The 16,017-nt window shown below is 39.8% G+C and overlaps 1 protein-coding gene and 1 long non-coding RNA gene across 2 annotated transcripts; one reads left to right on the top strand and one right to left on the bottom strand.

Annotated features, from left to right (window-relative positions):
- Positions 1-11,133: 11,133 nt before the first annotated feature.
- LOC129645628 (putative olfactory receptor 2B8) lies at positions 11,134-12,218 on the top strand. Its single transcript, XM_055570920.1, has one exon. It carries the CDS (start codon positions 11,280-11,282, stop codon positions 12,216-12,218), a length of 939 nt encoding a protein of 312 aa, XP_055426895.1. The 5' UTR covers positions 11,134-11,279.
- A 371-nt stretch (positions 12,219-12,589) lies between these two features.
- Positions 12,590-15,941, bottom strand: LOC129645632 (uncharacterized). Its single transcript, XR_008711459.1, has 3 exons — positions 15,767-15,941; positions 14,328-14,580; positions 12,590-13,166 (listed from the first exon to the last, which is right to left on the bottom strand). It is a non-coding gene; the product is annotated as an uncharacterized LOC129645632 (long non-coding RNA).
- Between the last annotated feature and the right edge of the window lie 76 nt (positions 15,942-16,017).

Below are 16,017 nucleotides of genomic sequence, written 5' to 3'. Positions count from 1 at the left end.
TTAAAATGAATATTAGGTGAAATTAATTTACCGTTAAAGTTAAGTAACTGAGTTCTTATTTCTATATGCAGAATTTTTTTTTTTTTTTTTGAAATTGTGTGAAAAAATCTCAAGTATTTAGTAAAATATCTAAACCATTTAAAGAGGAGAGCTAAGATAACTGGGAAGTCTAGGGAGTTATCTGACCTCTGTTATTTATGAGAAAATATAAAAGAGGCAGATTAGGTATTTCTTGCATTCTCCTTGATATTCATTTTCCCTGAGGATTGTCATCTCTGGGCAGCTAGGCAACATCAGCTAATTAACAGTACAGGCCATTCATTCCCCAGAGGCTTCAGCCAGGTAAACAGTTTTCACCAGACCAGTTTTACTGCAGGTTCATACCAATCTCATGCTTTCATAATGAGCTGTCCATCATAGAGCCAAGACAGTATATTCAGAAGGAATCCTGAGAGTTTGAAATTGCCTTCCTATGTCATCCTACCAGCTAGACACAATGCTGATCTTCAGTACCCTCTGAAGGTATTTGAAGTTATGAAGAGAAAGCATCTTCTTGCTTAAGGAAAACTTAAGGATATTCCAATGCTGATAGAGTCAACGTATGTACTCATTTCATACAGCCTGCATCCTTAGTCTACATACCCACGTTCCAATGCCCAGTACTGTATTAAAGGCGAAACTGGAGATGAGATAGGGAACGAGCTTAGGACACTCACATAAGGGGAATAAAACTGAGAGGACTGGAACTCGATCTCTGTGGTACTTTAGGATTGGTAAGTTCATTTGTTTTCAGTTGCAAGTGTTCTTTAAAGGCTAAATTGAGTAACATACATGTCAGTTGGCAAAAGAAACAGAAGTTCCTATAGAAATTTATCAAATTAAAGAACTAAACTGAAGTGTTCCTTATGGAAGCCAACTTTGTGTTCCTAGACATTTCATCCTATTGTAGTATATTCATTATGTCTCAGTATGGATATATTGCAGAGAAAGTAATGGCACCCCATTCCAGTACTCTTGCCTGGAAAATCCCATGGATGGAGGAGCCTGGTAGGCTGTAGTCCATGGGGTCGCTAAGAGTCGGACACGACTGAGCGACTTCCTTTTCACTTTTCACTTTAATGCATCGGAGAAGGAAATGGCAACCCACTCCAGTGTTCTTGCCTGGAGAATCCCAGGGGCGGGGGAGCCTGGTGGGCTGCCGTCTATGGGGTCGCACAGAGTCGGACACGACTGAAGTGACTTAGCAGCATGGATATATTGATGGAGAAGGCAATGGCACCCCACTCCAGTACTCTTGCCTGGAAAATCCCATGGACGGAGGAGCCTGGTAGGCTGCAGTCCATGGGGTCGCTAAGAGTCGGACACGACTGAGCGACTTCATTTTCACTTTTCACCTTCATGCATTGGAGAAGGAAATGGCAACCCACTCCAGTGTTCTTGCCTGGAGAATCCCAGGGACGGGGGAGCCTGGTGGGCTGCCGTCTATGGGGTCGCGCAGAATCAGACACGACTGAAGTGACTTAGCAGCAGCAGCAGCATGGATATATTGAACAATTTAAATTCAGGATATTTGGCTGTCATAAAACGTGTCCTTCAGTAATTGAATAATAGCATATATGTGAATGTGAAAATATTAGACTATACACTTTCATTTTTTCCCCAGCTCCTATTTACTGTGAAATAACAGAATGTTTCTTAAAGTGTATTGTCAATATCTGTAGTTTTAAAATGTTCATTTTCTCAAAGAAGTGAACATATGTAATCTTCCAAATGGTAGTTTGATAATTACAACAATGAAGGTCCATTTTGTGGTTATTGTGTCAATGCATTTTTGAATTTATTGGTAATGAAAAATGATCATTCTTTAGTTGAGGAGAAATACCAATTTGAGAGGAGAAACGTGGGTCAGACAAGGTGATCTGAATGTTTAATTCATTGGTGAATTAGGCAAATGACAATTTCTGATGGCCTTGCACTGAGGTGATGTGTATTGTACACTGCTGACTGTCTTTTCATCCTTGCACACACTTATGAATGGACTCTACGTTTTGTATGAATGGACTGTAGGTTTTGTATGAGTGCTTTCGGTGTCCAGTTCAGATCTTTTCTACTGGCTGGTGGGTGCACCGGTCCACACCATATTTGTCATGAGTATTGGCTGATAGCTTCACAGCCTGTCCTTTCTTCAGAAAATTGCCATCAGTTGAATGGGAGCCACATTGCCAGGAGGTCTCCTGAACTTGGATGGGGCAGTTTGCAGTCAATGACAGATCCTTGGGATATATAAAAGGCTGCCTTTTTGTCAAGGTGGAACTTCATCTGACACAATGCATGCTCCACAGCTTGTTATTCTGTATACCAGTACCTAGTCACATTTAAATGACTAGGTATTTAAATTAACCTGAATTAAATTTAAATTTAAACTTCAGTTCCTTAGCTGCCACCCTTGAAATGCTCAGTCAGCAACATGTGGGTAGCAGTGATTGTATTAGTGAAGATAGAATACTTTTTATCACCAGATAGTTCTGTTGGAGAGTTATATTCCAGCTTTCTCTGGGATCAGGCTTATGCTATTCCATTTGCGATCACATCCTTGCTTAGCAGCATTGTCCGCTCTGTTTTGCTCTTTGATTCTCTTTATCCTGAGAACATTCAATCAATAAACAGCTTGCAAAGGAATTCCTACTTCAGCTTCTCCTTCCCAACCTGGCCAAATGTTGTCCATATTGATTAGAACTGTTATTTCTGATACCATGATAGATCCATTTGCTCCTCATTTGTAAGTCCTTCATTGCCATTAGGGACCAGTCCTAATGTATCGGAGTTAAGCTGAGACAGAAGGATTATTAAAGCAAGAGTGATTCAGTTATGGCTCTGAGGCTGCAGGGGTTTTGTCTGCACCTTTTCAGGATTCCTTGAGGAACTGGATAGGGTAGAATTTGAACTTTAAATTTATCAGTGAACGTTGCATAATTTGAGATCTCTTAAAGAGACATTATCTTGAGATCTTTTGTCTTTAAAATGGTTTGCACACCAAGTAGTTAGTTTTCTTGAAATACTTATATTCTTCCACTAAAATTTCAGTTATATTATGTGTCAGTAATATACAGTTATTATAATTGTAAATATACCTCTAGCACTGATGTGTGTCTGTATTAAGCATTTAACCTCTCTCATTTGATGCCTCTTCTCTTAATTAGTATAGTGGAATTGTGTTCTTGTGAGATATAATTTTCTATTACATTCTTCTAAAAAATAATTGTTATGTAAGATGTCATCTTTTATTGTAGAATCTGTTAATTTTACCTACTTAATATTTTCTATAGATACATACATATACTTTGATTTTTTTCAATTATTTCTCATTTGTATCCAAATATTTATTGATATGTAGCTTGTATAGCAGAATTTGCCTATTTCATGTCATATCATGAAGTTTACCAAGGAAAGTATTTGTTGTTCCTGTAGCTAGGATGAATGTGTTTAATATTTCTAGTTTTTATTATTTATGTTATTTGTTTTATTTTTTATGTAGTTTGTCTCATACTACTCAGTATTCCTTATTGCGTTAGGTCAGTTGATATGTATTTTAACATAGATGATGATTCTCAATTAAAAAGCAGAATTCTTTAAATGTGGTAGCGAGGAAATAAAAATTTCCCATTTAACCTTAGCCAAGAAATATTCCTTACCTTGATTCATTGCCTTCTGTGGTGGTGCAAACAGCTTTAGGAAGGGTGGGTGCTGAGTAGGGAAGGAGCAAGGGATTGGTCAGTAGAATGTACTCTTGAGATCATTGTGATGATGCATCTTGCACATTGAAGTTTCCCATGTCTGATTTACTCAGGAAGGGATAACTTCCTGAATTTCTTTAGAGAAAAAAAATTTAAAGAAGACAAATATGACATTGGTATCCTAATTACCTTCCAGTGTAATGTACACTTGGACTGGAACCATTTGTAACATACAAAGACAATTGTATTCTTTTTTTCTGTTTTAGTTGGTGTTACTTTTGTTTGTTGTTGTCTGATATTAAATTTTTCAACCTAAAATCATTCATTTTATACCTGTCCGATACTCGGCCATTCAGCATCCTTTTTATAATAAATGAATATTATTATTATTATAATGATATAATATATATAATTATATATATTATAATGATTATATTATTATAATAATATAATAATAATATTATTCTGTATAGTTGCACAGGGCTTGAACCACTTCATCTTGACAGGATTTTATCTTATATCAATTGCCTTATTGATATGATGATAAAATATATCATTGTTTTATTACACTGGTCCATTATTCTATTGGTGTTTTCCTTTGATGAATTAACATTTTATATTTGCCCTTAACTTTGGTGAATGCTTCTTTTATTAGGTGCATTTAGAAAAGTTTTCCAGCAGTTCATCTAGGATGAATGTGTCAGTATTTGTATATATGTTCATGAGACAGAGCCATAGGTTGTATTTGCTCTTCTGAGCAGGTATGAACATATCCCGTCATTGCACATTTAGACTATCTGTCAAAATTTTATAATTCTGTTATAAATTTTTTTCTATATATACTTCTGTTGTGGATACCACAGATCACATTCTTATAAGCGATGCATGATACTGGATGCTTGGGGCTGGTGCACTGAGACAACCCAGAGGGATGGTACGGGGAGGGAGGAGGGAGAAGGGTTCAGGATGGGGAACATGTGTATACCTGTGGCGGATTCATGTTGATGTATGGCAAAAGCAATACAATATTGTAAAGTAATTAACCTCCAATTAAAATAAGTACATTTCTATTAAAAAAATAAAATAAAATAAGAATCAGAAAGAAATCAAAGGAAGAATTAAATCTTATGAAATTGTAAACTCTACCATCGGCAGTGGTGTCCCATGAATTTTAATATATTCATGTCTGGCAATAAAGCAATGTATTTCCTAAAAACACAAACTTTGATATTAAAGTCTCCCACTATTATTGTGTTATTGTTAATTTCTCCTTTCATACTTGTTAGCATTTGTCTTACATACTGCGGTGCTCCCGTGTTGGGTGCATATATATTTATAATTGTTATATCTTCTTCTTGGATTGATCCTTTGATCATTATGTAGTGACCGTCTTTGTCTGTTTTCACAGCCTTTGTTTTAAAGTCTATTTTATCTGATATGAGTATGGCTACTCCTGCTTTCTTTTGGTCCCTATTTGCATGGAAAATCTTTTTCCAGGCCTTCACTTTCAGTCTGTATGTGTCCCCTGTTTTGAGGTGGGTCTCTTGTAGACAACATATGTAAGGGTCTTGTTTTTGTATCCATTCAGCCAGTCTTTGTCTTTTGGTTGGGGCATTCAACCCATTTACGTTTAAGGTAATTACTGATAAGTATGATCCCGTTGCCATTTACTTTATTGTTTTGGGTTCGAATTTATACACCGTTTTTGTGTTTCCTGTCTAGAGAATATCCTTTAGTATTTGTTGGAGAGCTGGTTTGGTGGTGCAGAATTCTCTCAGCTTTTGCTTGTCTGAAAAGCTTTTGATTTCTCCTTCATACTTGAATGAGATCCTTGCTGGATACAATAATCTGGGCTGTAGGTTATTTTCTTTCATCATTTTAAGTATGTCTTGCCATTCCCTCCTGGCTTGAAGAGTTTCTATTAAAAGATCAGCTGTTATCCTTATGGGTATTCCCTTGTGTGTTATTTGTTGTTTTTCCCTTGCTGCTTTTAATATTTGTTCTTTGTGTTTGATCTTTGTTAATTTGATTAATATGTGTCTTGGGGTGTTTCGCCTTGGGTTTATCCTGTTTGGGACTCTCTGGGTTTCTTGGACTTGGGTGATTATTTCCTTCCCCATTTTAGGGAAGTTTTCAACTGTTATCTCCTCAAGTATTTTCTCATGGTCTTTCTTTTTGTCTTCTTCTTCTGAGACCCCTATGATTCGAATGTTGTAGCATTTAATATTGTCCTGGAGGTCTCTGAGATTGTCCTCATTTCTTTTAATTCGTTTTTCTTTTATCCTCTCTGATTCATTTATTTCTACCATTCTATCTTCTAATTCACTAATCCTATCTTCTGCCTCTGTTATTCTACTATTTGTTGCCTCCAGAGTGTTTTTAATTTCACTTATTGCATTATTCATTATATATTGACTCTTTTTTATTTCTTCTAGGTCCTTGTTAAACCTTTCTTGCATCTTCTCAATCCTTGCCTCCAGGCTATTTATCTGTGATTCCATTTTAATTTCAAGATTTTGGATCAATTTCACTATCATTATTCGGAATTCTTTATCAGGTAGATTCCCTATCTCTTCCTCTTTGGTTTGGTTTGGTGGGCATTTATCCCGTTCCTTTATCTGCTGGGTATTCCTCTGTCTCTTCATCTTGTTTAAATTGCTGAGTTTGGGGTGTTCTTTCTGTATTCTGGCAGTTTGTGGAGTTCTCTTTATTGTGGCGTTTCCTTGCTGTGTGTGGGTTTGTACAGGTGGCTTGTCAAGGTTTCCTGGTTAGGGAAGCTTGTGTCGATGTTCTGGTGGATGGAGCTGTATTTCTTCTCTCTGGAGTGTAATGAAATGTCCAGTAATGAGTTATGAGATGTCTATGGTTTTGGGGTGACTTTGGGCAGCCTGTTTCTTGAAGCTCAGGGCTGTGTTCCTTTGTTGCTGGAGAATTTGCTTGGTATGTCTTGCCCTGGAACTTGTTGGCCTTTGTGTGGTGCTTGGTTTCAGTGTCGGTATGGAGGCGTTTGATGAGCTCCTGTCAATTAATGTTCCTTGGAGTCAGGAGTTCCCTGGAGTCAGGGTTTGGACTTAAGCCTCCTACTTCCAGTTATCAGTCTTATTTTTACAGTAGTTTCAAAACTTCTCCTTCTATACAGCACCATTGATAAAACATCTACGTTAAAGATGAAAAGTGTCTCTACTGTGAGGGTCACTCAGAGAGGTTCACAGCGTTACATGGAGAAGAGAAGAGGGAGGAGGGAGTTAGAAGTGACCCAAATTAGATGAGGTGGAATCAATAGTGGAGAGAGTGGGCTAGCCAGTAGTCACTTCCTTATGTGCACTCCACAACTGGACCGCTCAGAGATGTTCACGGAGTTATACAGAGAAGAGAAGAAGGAGGAAGGAGACAGAGGTGGCCAGAAGGATAAAAGCGGGAAATGAAAAGGAGGGAGACAGATCCAGCCAGTAATCAGTTCCCTAAGTGTTCTCCACCGTCTGGAACACACAGAAATTCACAGAGTTGGGTAGAGTAGAGAGGGGTTAGGGAGGAGATATAGGCGACCTGGTGGAGAAAACGGAGAGTCCAAAGGGAGAGAGAGCAGTCAAGCCAGTAATCTTGCTCCCTAGTGAAAAATGGGTCCTGAAGATTGGGTTCTTAAAGGTACAAAATTGGTAACAAATACATAAGAGCAAAAATTAAAAATCTAGAGTAGAGTTTGGAATTTCAAAAATACGATGTTAATGAAAAGAAGAAGGAAAAGAAAGAGAGAAAAAATGAACAAAGAAAAACAAACAAGGTCGTGAAAATTATAAAGAAACTACAGGTACAAAATTGATAACTAATACCAAAAAGCAAAAATTAAAACTCTAGAGTAGAGTTTTGAATTTCAAAAATACAATGTTAAAAAAAAGAAGAAGAAAAATAAAGAGAGAAAACAAACAAACCAACAAAAACAATGTCGCAAAAATTATAAAGAAAATACAGGTACAAAATTGATATCAAATACCAAAAAGCATAAATTAAAAATCTTGAATAGAGTTTGGAATTGCAGATATAAGGTGTTATATAAAAGAAGAAGAGAAAGAAACAGAGGAAAAAAAAAAGTCACAGAAATTATAAAAAAAACTATAGGTACAAAATTGATAACATATACCAAAAGGCTAAAATTAAAAATCTAGAGTAGAGTTTGGAATTTCAAAAATACAATGTTAAAGAAAAGAAGAAAAAGAAAAAAAAAACAAAATATGGTCAAAAAATTATAAAATATACATATGAAGTTTGCTGAAGAAGAAAAAAAAATAGGGTCTTTTTTTTTTTTTTCAAAGTAGTAGGTTATAAAAGTGAAAATTAAAGGACAATAGAGGGCTTAAAATTTTTTTTAAAAAAATTAAAAAAAAAAAGAAAGATTGATCGTAAAAATAGTAAAAATATATCTAGGTCTTTCTCTGGTTTTGTTGTGAGTATTGTGGGTTCAGTTCATTTTTGGCTAGTTCCTTGGTCTGGCTTATATTTCTCAAGATCTATAGGCCCCTTCCTATGTAGTCCGTAGTAACCACAGGGTTTTAATCTATGGCCTGTAGCTTCCAAGGCGTTTCCCTCTGTTATAGCTTCTTCTGTTTGCTGGTCTCTTCAGTGTCTGGTTTCCGCCCTGACACAAAGGGGACGGTGGAGGACACTATTTTTTTTTTTTTTAAATTTAGGCTCACTTGTTCAGTCGCGCTGTGGGGAGGGAGGGAGGGATGCTGCAAACAAATAACACTGGCGTGCGCTCACAGTGCCTCAGCCACACTGGGTCTGCCCCCACTCACGGTGCGTGTAGCCTCCCTGCCCACATTGCTCATGCTCTAGGTTGTTCCGCTGGGAACAATCAGAGGCCGGCCCTGGGCTGAGCTCCCAGGTCCAAGCCGCTCAGGTTCAGGCACTCGGGTAGTCCTCAGAGGCGCAGACTCGGTTGGGCCTGCGTTTTGTGCCCTTCCCAGATCTGAGCAGCTCAGGTGATGAGGTGTTTGGCGAGCGCCAATGCTGCGACTTATCGCCTCCCTGCCACTCGGTTATCTGGGTGTAAAACCAGTGCACCTTCTCAGGCAGATGTTGACCGTCCAGACCCCCAAGAAGTTTTAGTTAGCAAAGAAGCCTGCTTACAGTTTTATAGATAGTGTCTCTCTGGGGCTGTGATTGCCCCCTTCCAGCTCTGGCTTCCTGTCACCAGAGGGGGAAGGTCTGCAGCCGGCTATCTCTGCTCAGTCCTTTGTTCCGTGCGCAGGCCTGGCGGTGTCTTAGGTTAGGGCTGGCTTTTCGCGTGGTAGATATCCCACAGTCTGGTTTGCTAGCCCAAATTAGTTCGCTCAGATAGCGCTCAGGACATTCGGGCCAGATTCTTACTCTAAGCGACGCAGCCTGCGCCACACTTCCCTGCCCAGCCCCTGCCTGCTAATGGCATGTGCAGGCGTCTGCGCTGCTTCTCCGCTGGGGGAGTTACCGTAGGGCTCACAATCTGTGATTTTTAATTGTTTATTTATTTTTTTCTCCCTGTTACGTTGCCCTCTGTGCTTCCAAAGCTCGGCACAGATTCGGCAGTGAGAAGGTTTCCTGGTGTTTGGAAACTTCTCTCTTTTTAAGACTCCCTTCCCGGGATGGAACTCCATCCCTCCCTCTTTTGTCTCTTTTTTTGTCTTTTATATTTTTTCCTACCTCCTTTCGAAGAGTTGGGTTGCTTTTCTGGGTGCCTGATGTCCTCTGCAAGCATTCAGAAGTTGTTTTGTGGAATTTACTCGACGTTTAAATGCTCTTTTGATGAATTTGTGGGGGAGAAAGTGTTCTCCCTGTCCTACTCCTCCGCCATCTTGGCTCCTCCCCTATAAGTAATGTTTTAAGATAGCTCCCAGAAAGGTGCAGATGTAAAATTAACTTAATGTAAATGGATGTTCTTAGATTTGTATAACACCAAAATGTGCTTTTCTTTATTTCTTCTCTTGTATTACTAATACTTTTAGTATTATCGATCTTTGACCTGTCACTGCATTGACAGTGCATCTGTGTTTGTATGTATTTATGGCACCCCACTCCAGTACTCTTGCCTGGAAAATCCCATGGACGCAGGAGCCTGGTAGGCTGCAGTCCATGGGGTTGCTAAGAGTCAGACACGACTGAGCGACTTCACTTTCACTTTTCACTTTCATGCATTGGAGAAGGAAATGGCAACCCACTCCAGTGTTCTTGCCTGGAGAATCCAAGGGACGGGGAGCCTGGTAGGCTACTGTCTACGGGGTCACACCGAGTCAGACATGACTGAAGTGACTTAGCATAGCATAGCATAGCATCTATTTAATTATTAATATCATAGGGAGTGTTGTAAAGCATTATACTTTGTGCAGATTACACAGCTGGATATCTTTAGAAAATATTTATCTTGATTAAAATGTTGATAGTGACTAACCATATCTTCTTTAGGAATTCCAGGTGTTTTAGTTGCTGGTAATATAAGAAAATGAAATCAATAGAAAGAAGAGGTAAGTTCAGGTCACTGGATTTTGAACTTCTGCTGTGAACTGACTGTTTTTGTGGTTTAGTCACTATGTCATGTCTGACTCTTTACGACCCTATGGACTATAACCCACCAGCTTCTCTGTACTAGAGTGGGTTGCCATTTTCTTCTCCAGTGTATCTTCCCAAAACAGGGACTGAACCAGCATTTCCTGCATCTCCTGCAGGTTCTTTACTGGTGAGTCATCAGGGAAGCTCATGAACTGACTATGCACAGTGAATAAAGTTTTGGAGTTCTTATTAAATTGGTGTCATAATTTTAGTTATCTCAAGGGCAAGCGTTAAGCACTATAATTGAATGGTGATTTTTCAAACTCTCAACATTTTATTTTTTACTACTATACAAAAATATTGGTGTATAGCATTCACAAATATAATGTATTAGGAGTAGAGAGATAAAAATTTTGTCAAAATGTTTGCATGAAGCACTATTAGTGATACTTTGAATATAATATAATCCTTTGTATAAATATGTTCTAGCTCATAAATTTCTATATCTGAATGCATTTTAGAGATTATTTTCTATTATTCAGTTACATGTGAGGTATGTACACATACAGTTATGTAGAATAGTGAGATACATACTTAAAATAAACTTTCTTCCTCTGTCTACATCTTTCTTACTCTTTCTAATCACTCTGCCTTGATTTTCCCTCATTCCCACTTTCTCTAAAATTTACATATATAATGATCATAATTCAATCCTATTAATCTCAATCAGAAAAGACATATTGTATCTATGATTGATGCAAACTAAGATGCATTATTTGATCTTATTATTTTATTTTCTTGTATTGAATATCAATATATAACATTTTGTGAATAGTATAGAACTAATTGATTTAAGATATATCAATTTCAATGAGTACATCATTTATTCAAATAGTTGTATATAAAATGCCATGGCAAAGCATTTGAACATGATAGATTTTCCTCTTTAACCCTGCTCGTTTTTGGAAGATACCTTTTATAAATTGCTAAATGCTTGGTTTGACAGGAGCCCTGTGCTAGCAAAGGATGGAACAGAAAAATGGAAGTTCTTTCACTGGGTTTATCCTGCTAGGTTTCTCTGACAGGCCTCAACTTGAACTAGTCCTCTTTGTGGTCCTTTTGATCTTCTACATCTTCACTTTGCTGGGAAACACAACCATCATTGCATTGTCCTACTTGGACCCACATCTTCACACCCCGATGTACTTTTTCCTCTCTAACCTGAGCTTTCTGGACATGTGCTACACCACCAGTATCGTTCCCCAGTTCCTATTTAATCTCAGTGGAGCAGACAAATCCATCTCCTTTGGTGGCTGTGAAGTTCAGTTCTTCATCTCTCTGGCATTGGGATGTACAGAATGTATTCTCCTAGGAGTTATGGCATTTGACCGCTATGCAGCTGTTTGCAGGCCCCTTCACTACACAGTAATCATGCACCCCCGTCTGTGTGCCCTGATGGCTTCTGCTTCGTGGGTCACTGGTTTTGCCATCTCCTTATTGCAGACAGTGCTCATCTTCCTTTTACCACTTTGTGGGAGAAATAAATTAGACCAATTCTTTTGTGAGATCCCTCCATTTCTCAAACTTGCCTGTGTTGACACCACCATGAATGTGTATATGACCTTTTTTGGCAGTGTCATCATTCTTCTCATACCTGTTTCATTAATCATGTTCTCCTATGGTCGGATTGTCAGGGCCGTGTTAAGAATAAAGTCCACTACAGGCCGGAGAAAAGCATTTGGCACGTGTGGATCCCACCTCACAGTGGTCTCCCTGTTCTTTGGCACAGCCATCTCTGTGTATTTTCAGCCCAGTAGCAGCGACAACCAGGATCAGGACAAGTTCATGTCTCTCTTCTACACTGTCATTATCCCCATGACCAACCCCCTCATATATACGCTGAGGAACAGGGATGTGAAGGGAGCAATGAAGAAGGTGGTTTGGAAGGACCCTGACTCCAGATGATGGCTGAGGAGGACAGTTTAATGGAAGGACTTTGAACAGCAGAACTACTCAGATATATGTGTGTGCCCCATTAGCCATCTAAGATTGCTTTGGCAACTCTGAAGGGAATTTGTTTCCTTCATTCCCTTTGAAAAGTGAGTGTTTAAATTCTAAGTTCATGTACTCATTTCAACTTCCAGAGATGCTGATTCAGTGTTCTGACAGCATCTGTTTTGAGGTTATTTTTTTTTAAAGCTCCAAGGATTTTTCTTGTTTGCACTCCCTTTTAGGTACATTATTCATCATCTATTTGCAAAAAGATATGTGAAATTATTATATGACAACATAGCCAAAATAAGAACAGGGAACCACTGAAACACTGTAAGGAATATTAACATTTTATCATTTCCTAAAAATTGCTACTTCTACAACACATGTATTCTGATGCCAACAGGTAAATTGGCACCTACAATTGATGAGCTTTTTCTATATAACAAATCACTTCAAAAATTAAGTTGCTTAAAACACCAACCATTAATTTATCTCACAATTATGTGCATTGGCAATTTGGGCTAAGCTTAGCTAGACAATTCTTCAGGTCTTGGCTGGACTCACTCAAATGCCAGCAGTTAGCTTCTGGGTTGACTTAGGGCTTCCTGATCCAAGACTGTTCCAGTTGGCATGGTTTCCATCTCCTTGATTTGGTGTCTTGTCTTCCAGTAGGATGGCCTGGAATGTTCATATGGGGAAGGCCGATTTCCAAGTTCTTGTGACCCATTAATTGTTCAAATTATGGCTACTCTCCTGCTTGACTGTCCTGTCTCTCTTTGTGCATTCTTTACCTCCATAAATAGTAACTGTTAGGGTCTGTTCTTTGTTCCACTTGGAGGGTCTAGGAGGTCACAGTCTATTTCCTCTTTCCCAGTCAACAAAAAGTAGGGCCTTCCCTGGTGGTCTAGTGGTAGAATCCTGCTGCCAATGCAACGAATAGAAGTTACATTCCTGGTCCAGGAAGTTCCTACATGATGAAGAGCTACTAAGGCCATGCGCCACAGCTACCCAGCCAGCTCTCTAGATCCCATGAGCCACAACTACTGAAGCCGGCATGGCCTAGAGCCTGTGGTCCCCAACAAGAGAAGCCACGGCAATGAGAAGCCCTTGCACCACAGCTAGACAAAGCCTGCATGGAGCAATGAAGAGCCACAACAAAGACCGAGCACAGCAAAAACAAAAGAAAAAATCCAATCAGTGGGAGGTCTTTCCTGTTGGCTCGGTAGGTAAGAGACCTCGCTTTCACTGCAGAGGTCAAGGGTTCCATCCCTGATCAGGAACTAAGGTCCACATGCCACGCAGCATGGCCCAGCATTATAAAACAAAGAGAACAAATCAGTAAGTGGGGACACAGAGGGGTCTGTCACCAGGAAGGGCCCTACATGGGACTGGTCAGATTCAGAGTGAAGATTTGACTAATGGAAAATGGGAGCTGATAAGCAGATTATTTTTCCTTTCTTCTCCTGGGCTAGGGATCTATTGGATGTCTCCTAGGACAAGCTTTAGGGGGACAAATGTGATCGAGCACCCAGTTACTCCATACTAACGGCCAATTTGATAATGTATCCTTGACAAGCCCGCTTTTCTTCCTCTTCTGTTCCCTTTCTTTCACTCCGGATGCTGTATCTCATTCTCCATTAATTGCTTGTTCACAAACCTTTGTTTCAAGTTCCCTTTTCTGGGAAGGCCTAAGCAATGACATAGAGTCTGGGGGCCTATAAAAATCATCTGGATCATAAATACAAACTTTGTCAAAGATATTTGCAACTGTTACCAACGCTTTGAAGTTGGGTCCTAAAAATGGTCCTTCTGCTGGGTGTTGATCTTGCCAATAGAACAAGATGGAGTTCCGATCAGGAGCAAAGGAAGGAACTTCCCTGGGGGCCCAGTGGCTAAGACTCTGCACTCCCAGTGCAGGGGACCTGGGTTTGATCCTTGCTTGGGCAACTAGGTCCTGCATGCCTCAACTAACATGTGGCACAGCCAAATAAATACATAAAAATAAATAAATACTTTAAAAAAGTAGAAACAAAGGGAAGTTTTATCCTTTAGTCATAAAATGGAGACATGGGAGCTCACCATCCAGAGTATGCCCTCTGCTGGACAGCCCATCCTCAGGTTGCGTGATTGGGGTCTCTCATCACTGGGAAGCAGGTCGCAGGGTTCTCCCTGGGCAGGCGCCGCTGCCCTGTCTGTGGCTCCACACCCCAGTGCCAGGTGCAGTGTCTCTGCACACGCCTGCTGCCGCCATCTAGAATTTGTCACTCGCAGCACTTCTGCACACAGTCCCCTGAGCTGAAGTTTGGGGCACGGTGCCTCTGTACCAGGTACCCTATGAGAAAGTGAAACAAGACTAAGCACCAAGGAAAAGACCAAAAAAAGGTTAGAGTTTATTATCCAGATTCTATTTTATTTTCTGGCAACTGCTAATGGTCATTACTCCTGGGAACCAAAAGAATGGACATTACATGAGGAGAGATTTTAGAGAAAGAAGACTGAAGACCAAGGTTTGAGGCAGCTCAATATTTAATGATTGGGTAATAGAGAATTTTAAGACTCTTCATGAGATTGGGAGGAAAATCCAGAGATGTGAGAGGAAAACTCTGTTAGTTGAATTAAAGCCTAAGCTGCTATAAGAAAGACCCTGAAAATCCAGTGGCTTAAAGAAGAGTCTTTCTCTGTCCTCCGCTGTCCCTGTCCCCTGCTTTCTCTCTCAGGCAGGGGTGTTGTTTGTCAACAATGGTGGAGTATTTCTGCTCCACCTTATTCTTAGCGGCTCCCAGCATTTGAAGGGTTGCCAAGACCTCTTAATGTTCTAAAGCGGAGGATCTCAGTCAGCATCTAGATGGAGGCTGATTGGAAGTTGAACCATCAGGGAATAACTTTTCAGATATGTAAGTATACTGCTGATAGCTTACGGTGAATGATGTCAGATTTGTGATCGCCGAAGATTTAACTTTGGGACCAGGGACCAGGCTTGATCACTCAAGAGCTTCTGTATAGCAGAATTTGATTAAAGTATAATAAGGGAGATAGAAAACTTCTGAGATAGACATCAGAATGGGGACAGAGAGGGCCCCCCTACTAGTCTTTAGCTCTATGTTTTATGTCTGTTAGAAAGCTGTTGATCAGATAATAGAGACACCTGAAGGCTGACAGAGTTTCACCAGGCCCCTCTCCCACAATATGCATTTTTGAGATAGGATGACAGGAGGTGTGTCATCCCTCAGCCATAAAACAATTGATATGAATACTGGTTTGTTGAGCGATTATCAGCCAAAAGTTAGTCTTAGGTGGAACCATTTTGAAGAAAGGCAAATTGCAAAGCAAATACATGGCTTCATTAACATAGCTTAAGAAAAACATTTCTATAAGAAAAATGCATTGGTTAGCTCAAGGTTTGAAGAAAGTTAAGTTCAGGTGGAAGAGGTGTCATTATGGCAACAGAGAATTTTAAGAGAAAAAAGTCTGACACTTGTAGTTTGTTTCCTCCTGCCTTTTAAAGTGAAGTTACTCACTTGTGTCCGACTCTTTGCGACGCCATGGACTGTAGCCGTACCATGCTCCTCCTTCCATGGGATTTTCCAGGCAAGAATACTGGGGTGGGTTGCCATTTCCTTCTCCAGGAGATCTTCCTGACCCAGAGATTGAACCCGGGTCTCCTGCATTGTAGGCAGAGGCTTTACAGTCGGAGCCACCAGGGAAGTCCTGCCTCTTAAGGGAGAGAGAAAAACCGTCTGGCACTTGCAGCCTATTTCCTCCATTTGGA

This window comes from Bubalus kerabau, chromosome 3 (assembly GCF_029407905.1).
Source record: "Bubalus kerabau isolate K-KA32 ecotype Philippines breed swamp buffalo chromosome 3, PCC_UOA_SB_1v2, whole genome shotgun sequence".
NCBI lineage: Eukaryota > Metazoa > Chordata > Mammalia > Artiodactyla > Bovidae > Bubalus > Bubalus kerabau.
Note: the sequence above shows the minus strand (reverse complement) of the source record. Positions and strands in the feature narration are given on the sequence as shown.

Coding starts and splice junctions, on each gene's coding strand:
- LOC129645628 (XM_055570920.1), top strand. CDS start 11,280: ATGGAACAGAAAAATGGAAGTTCTTTCACTGGGTTTATCCTGCTAGGT.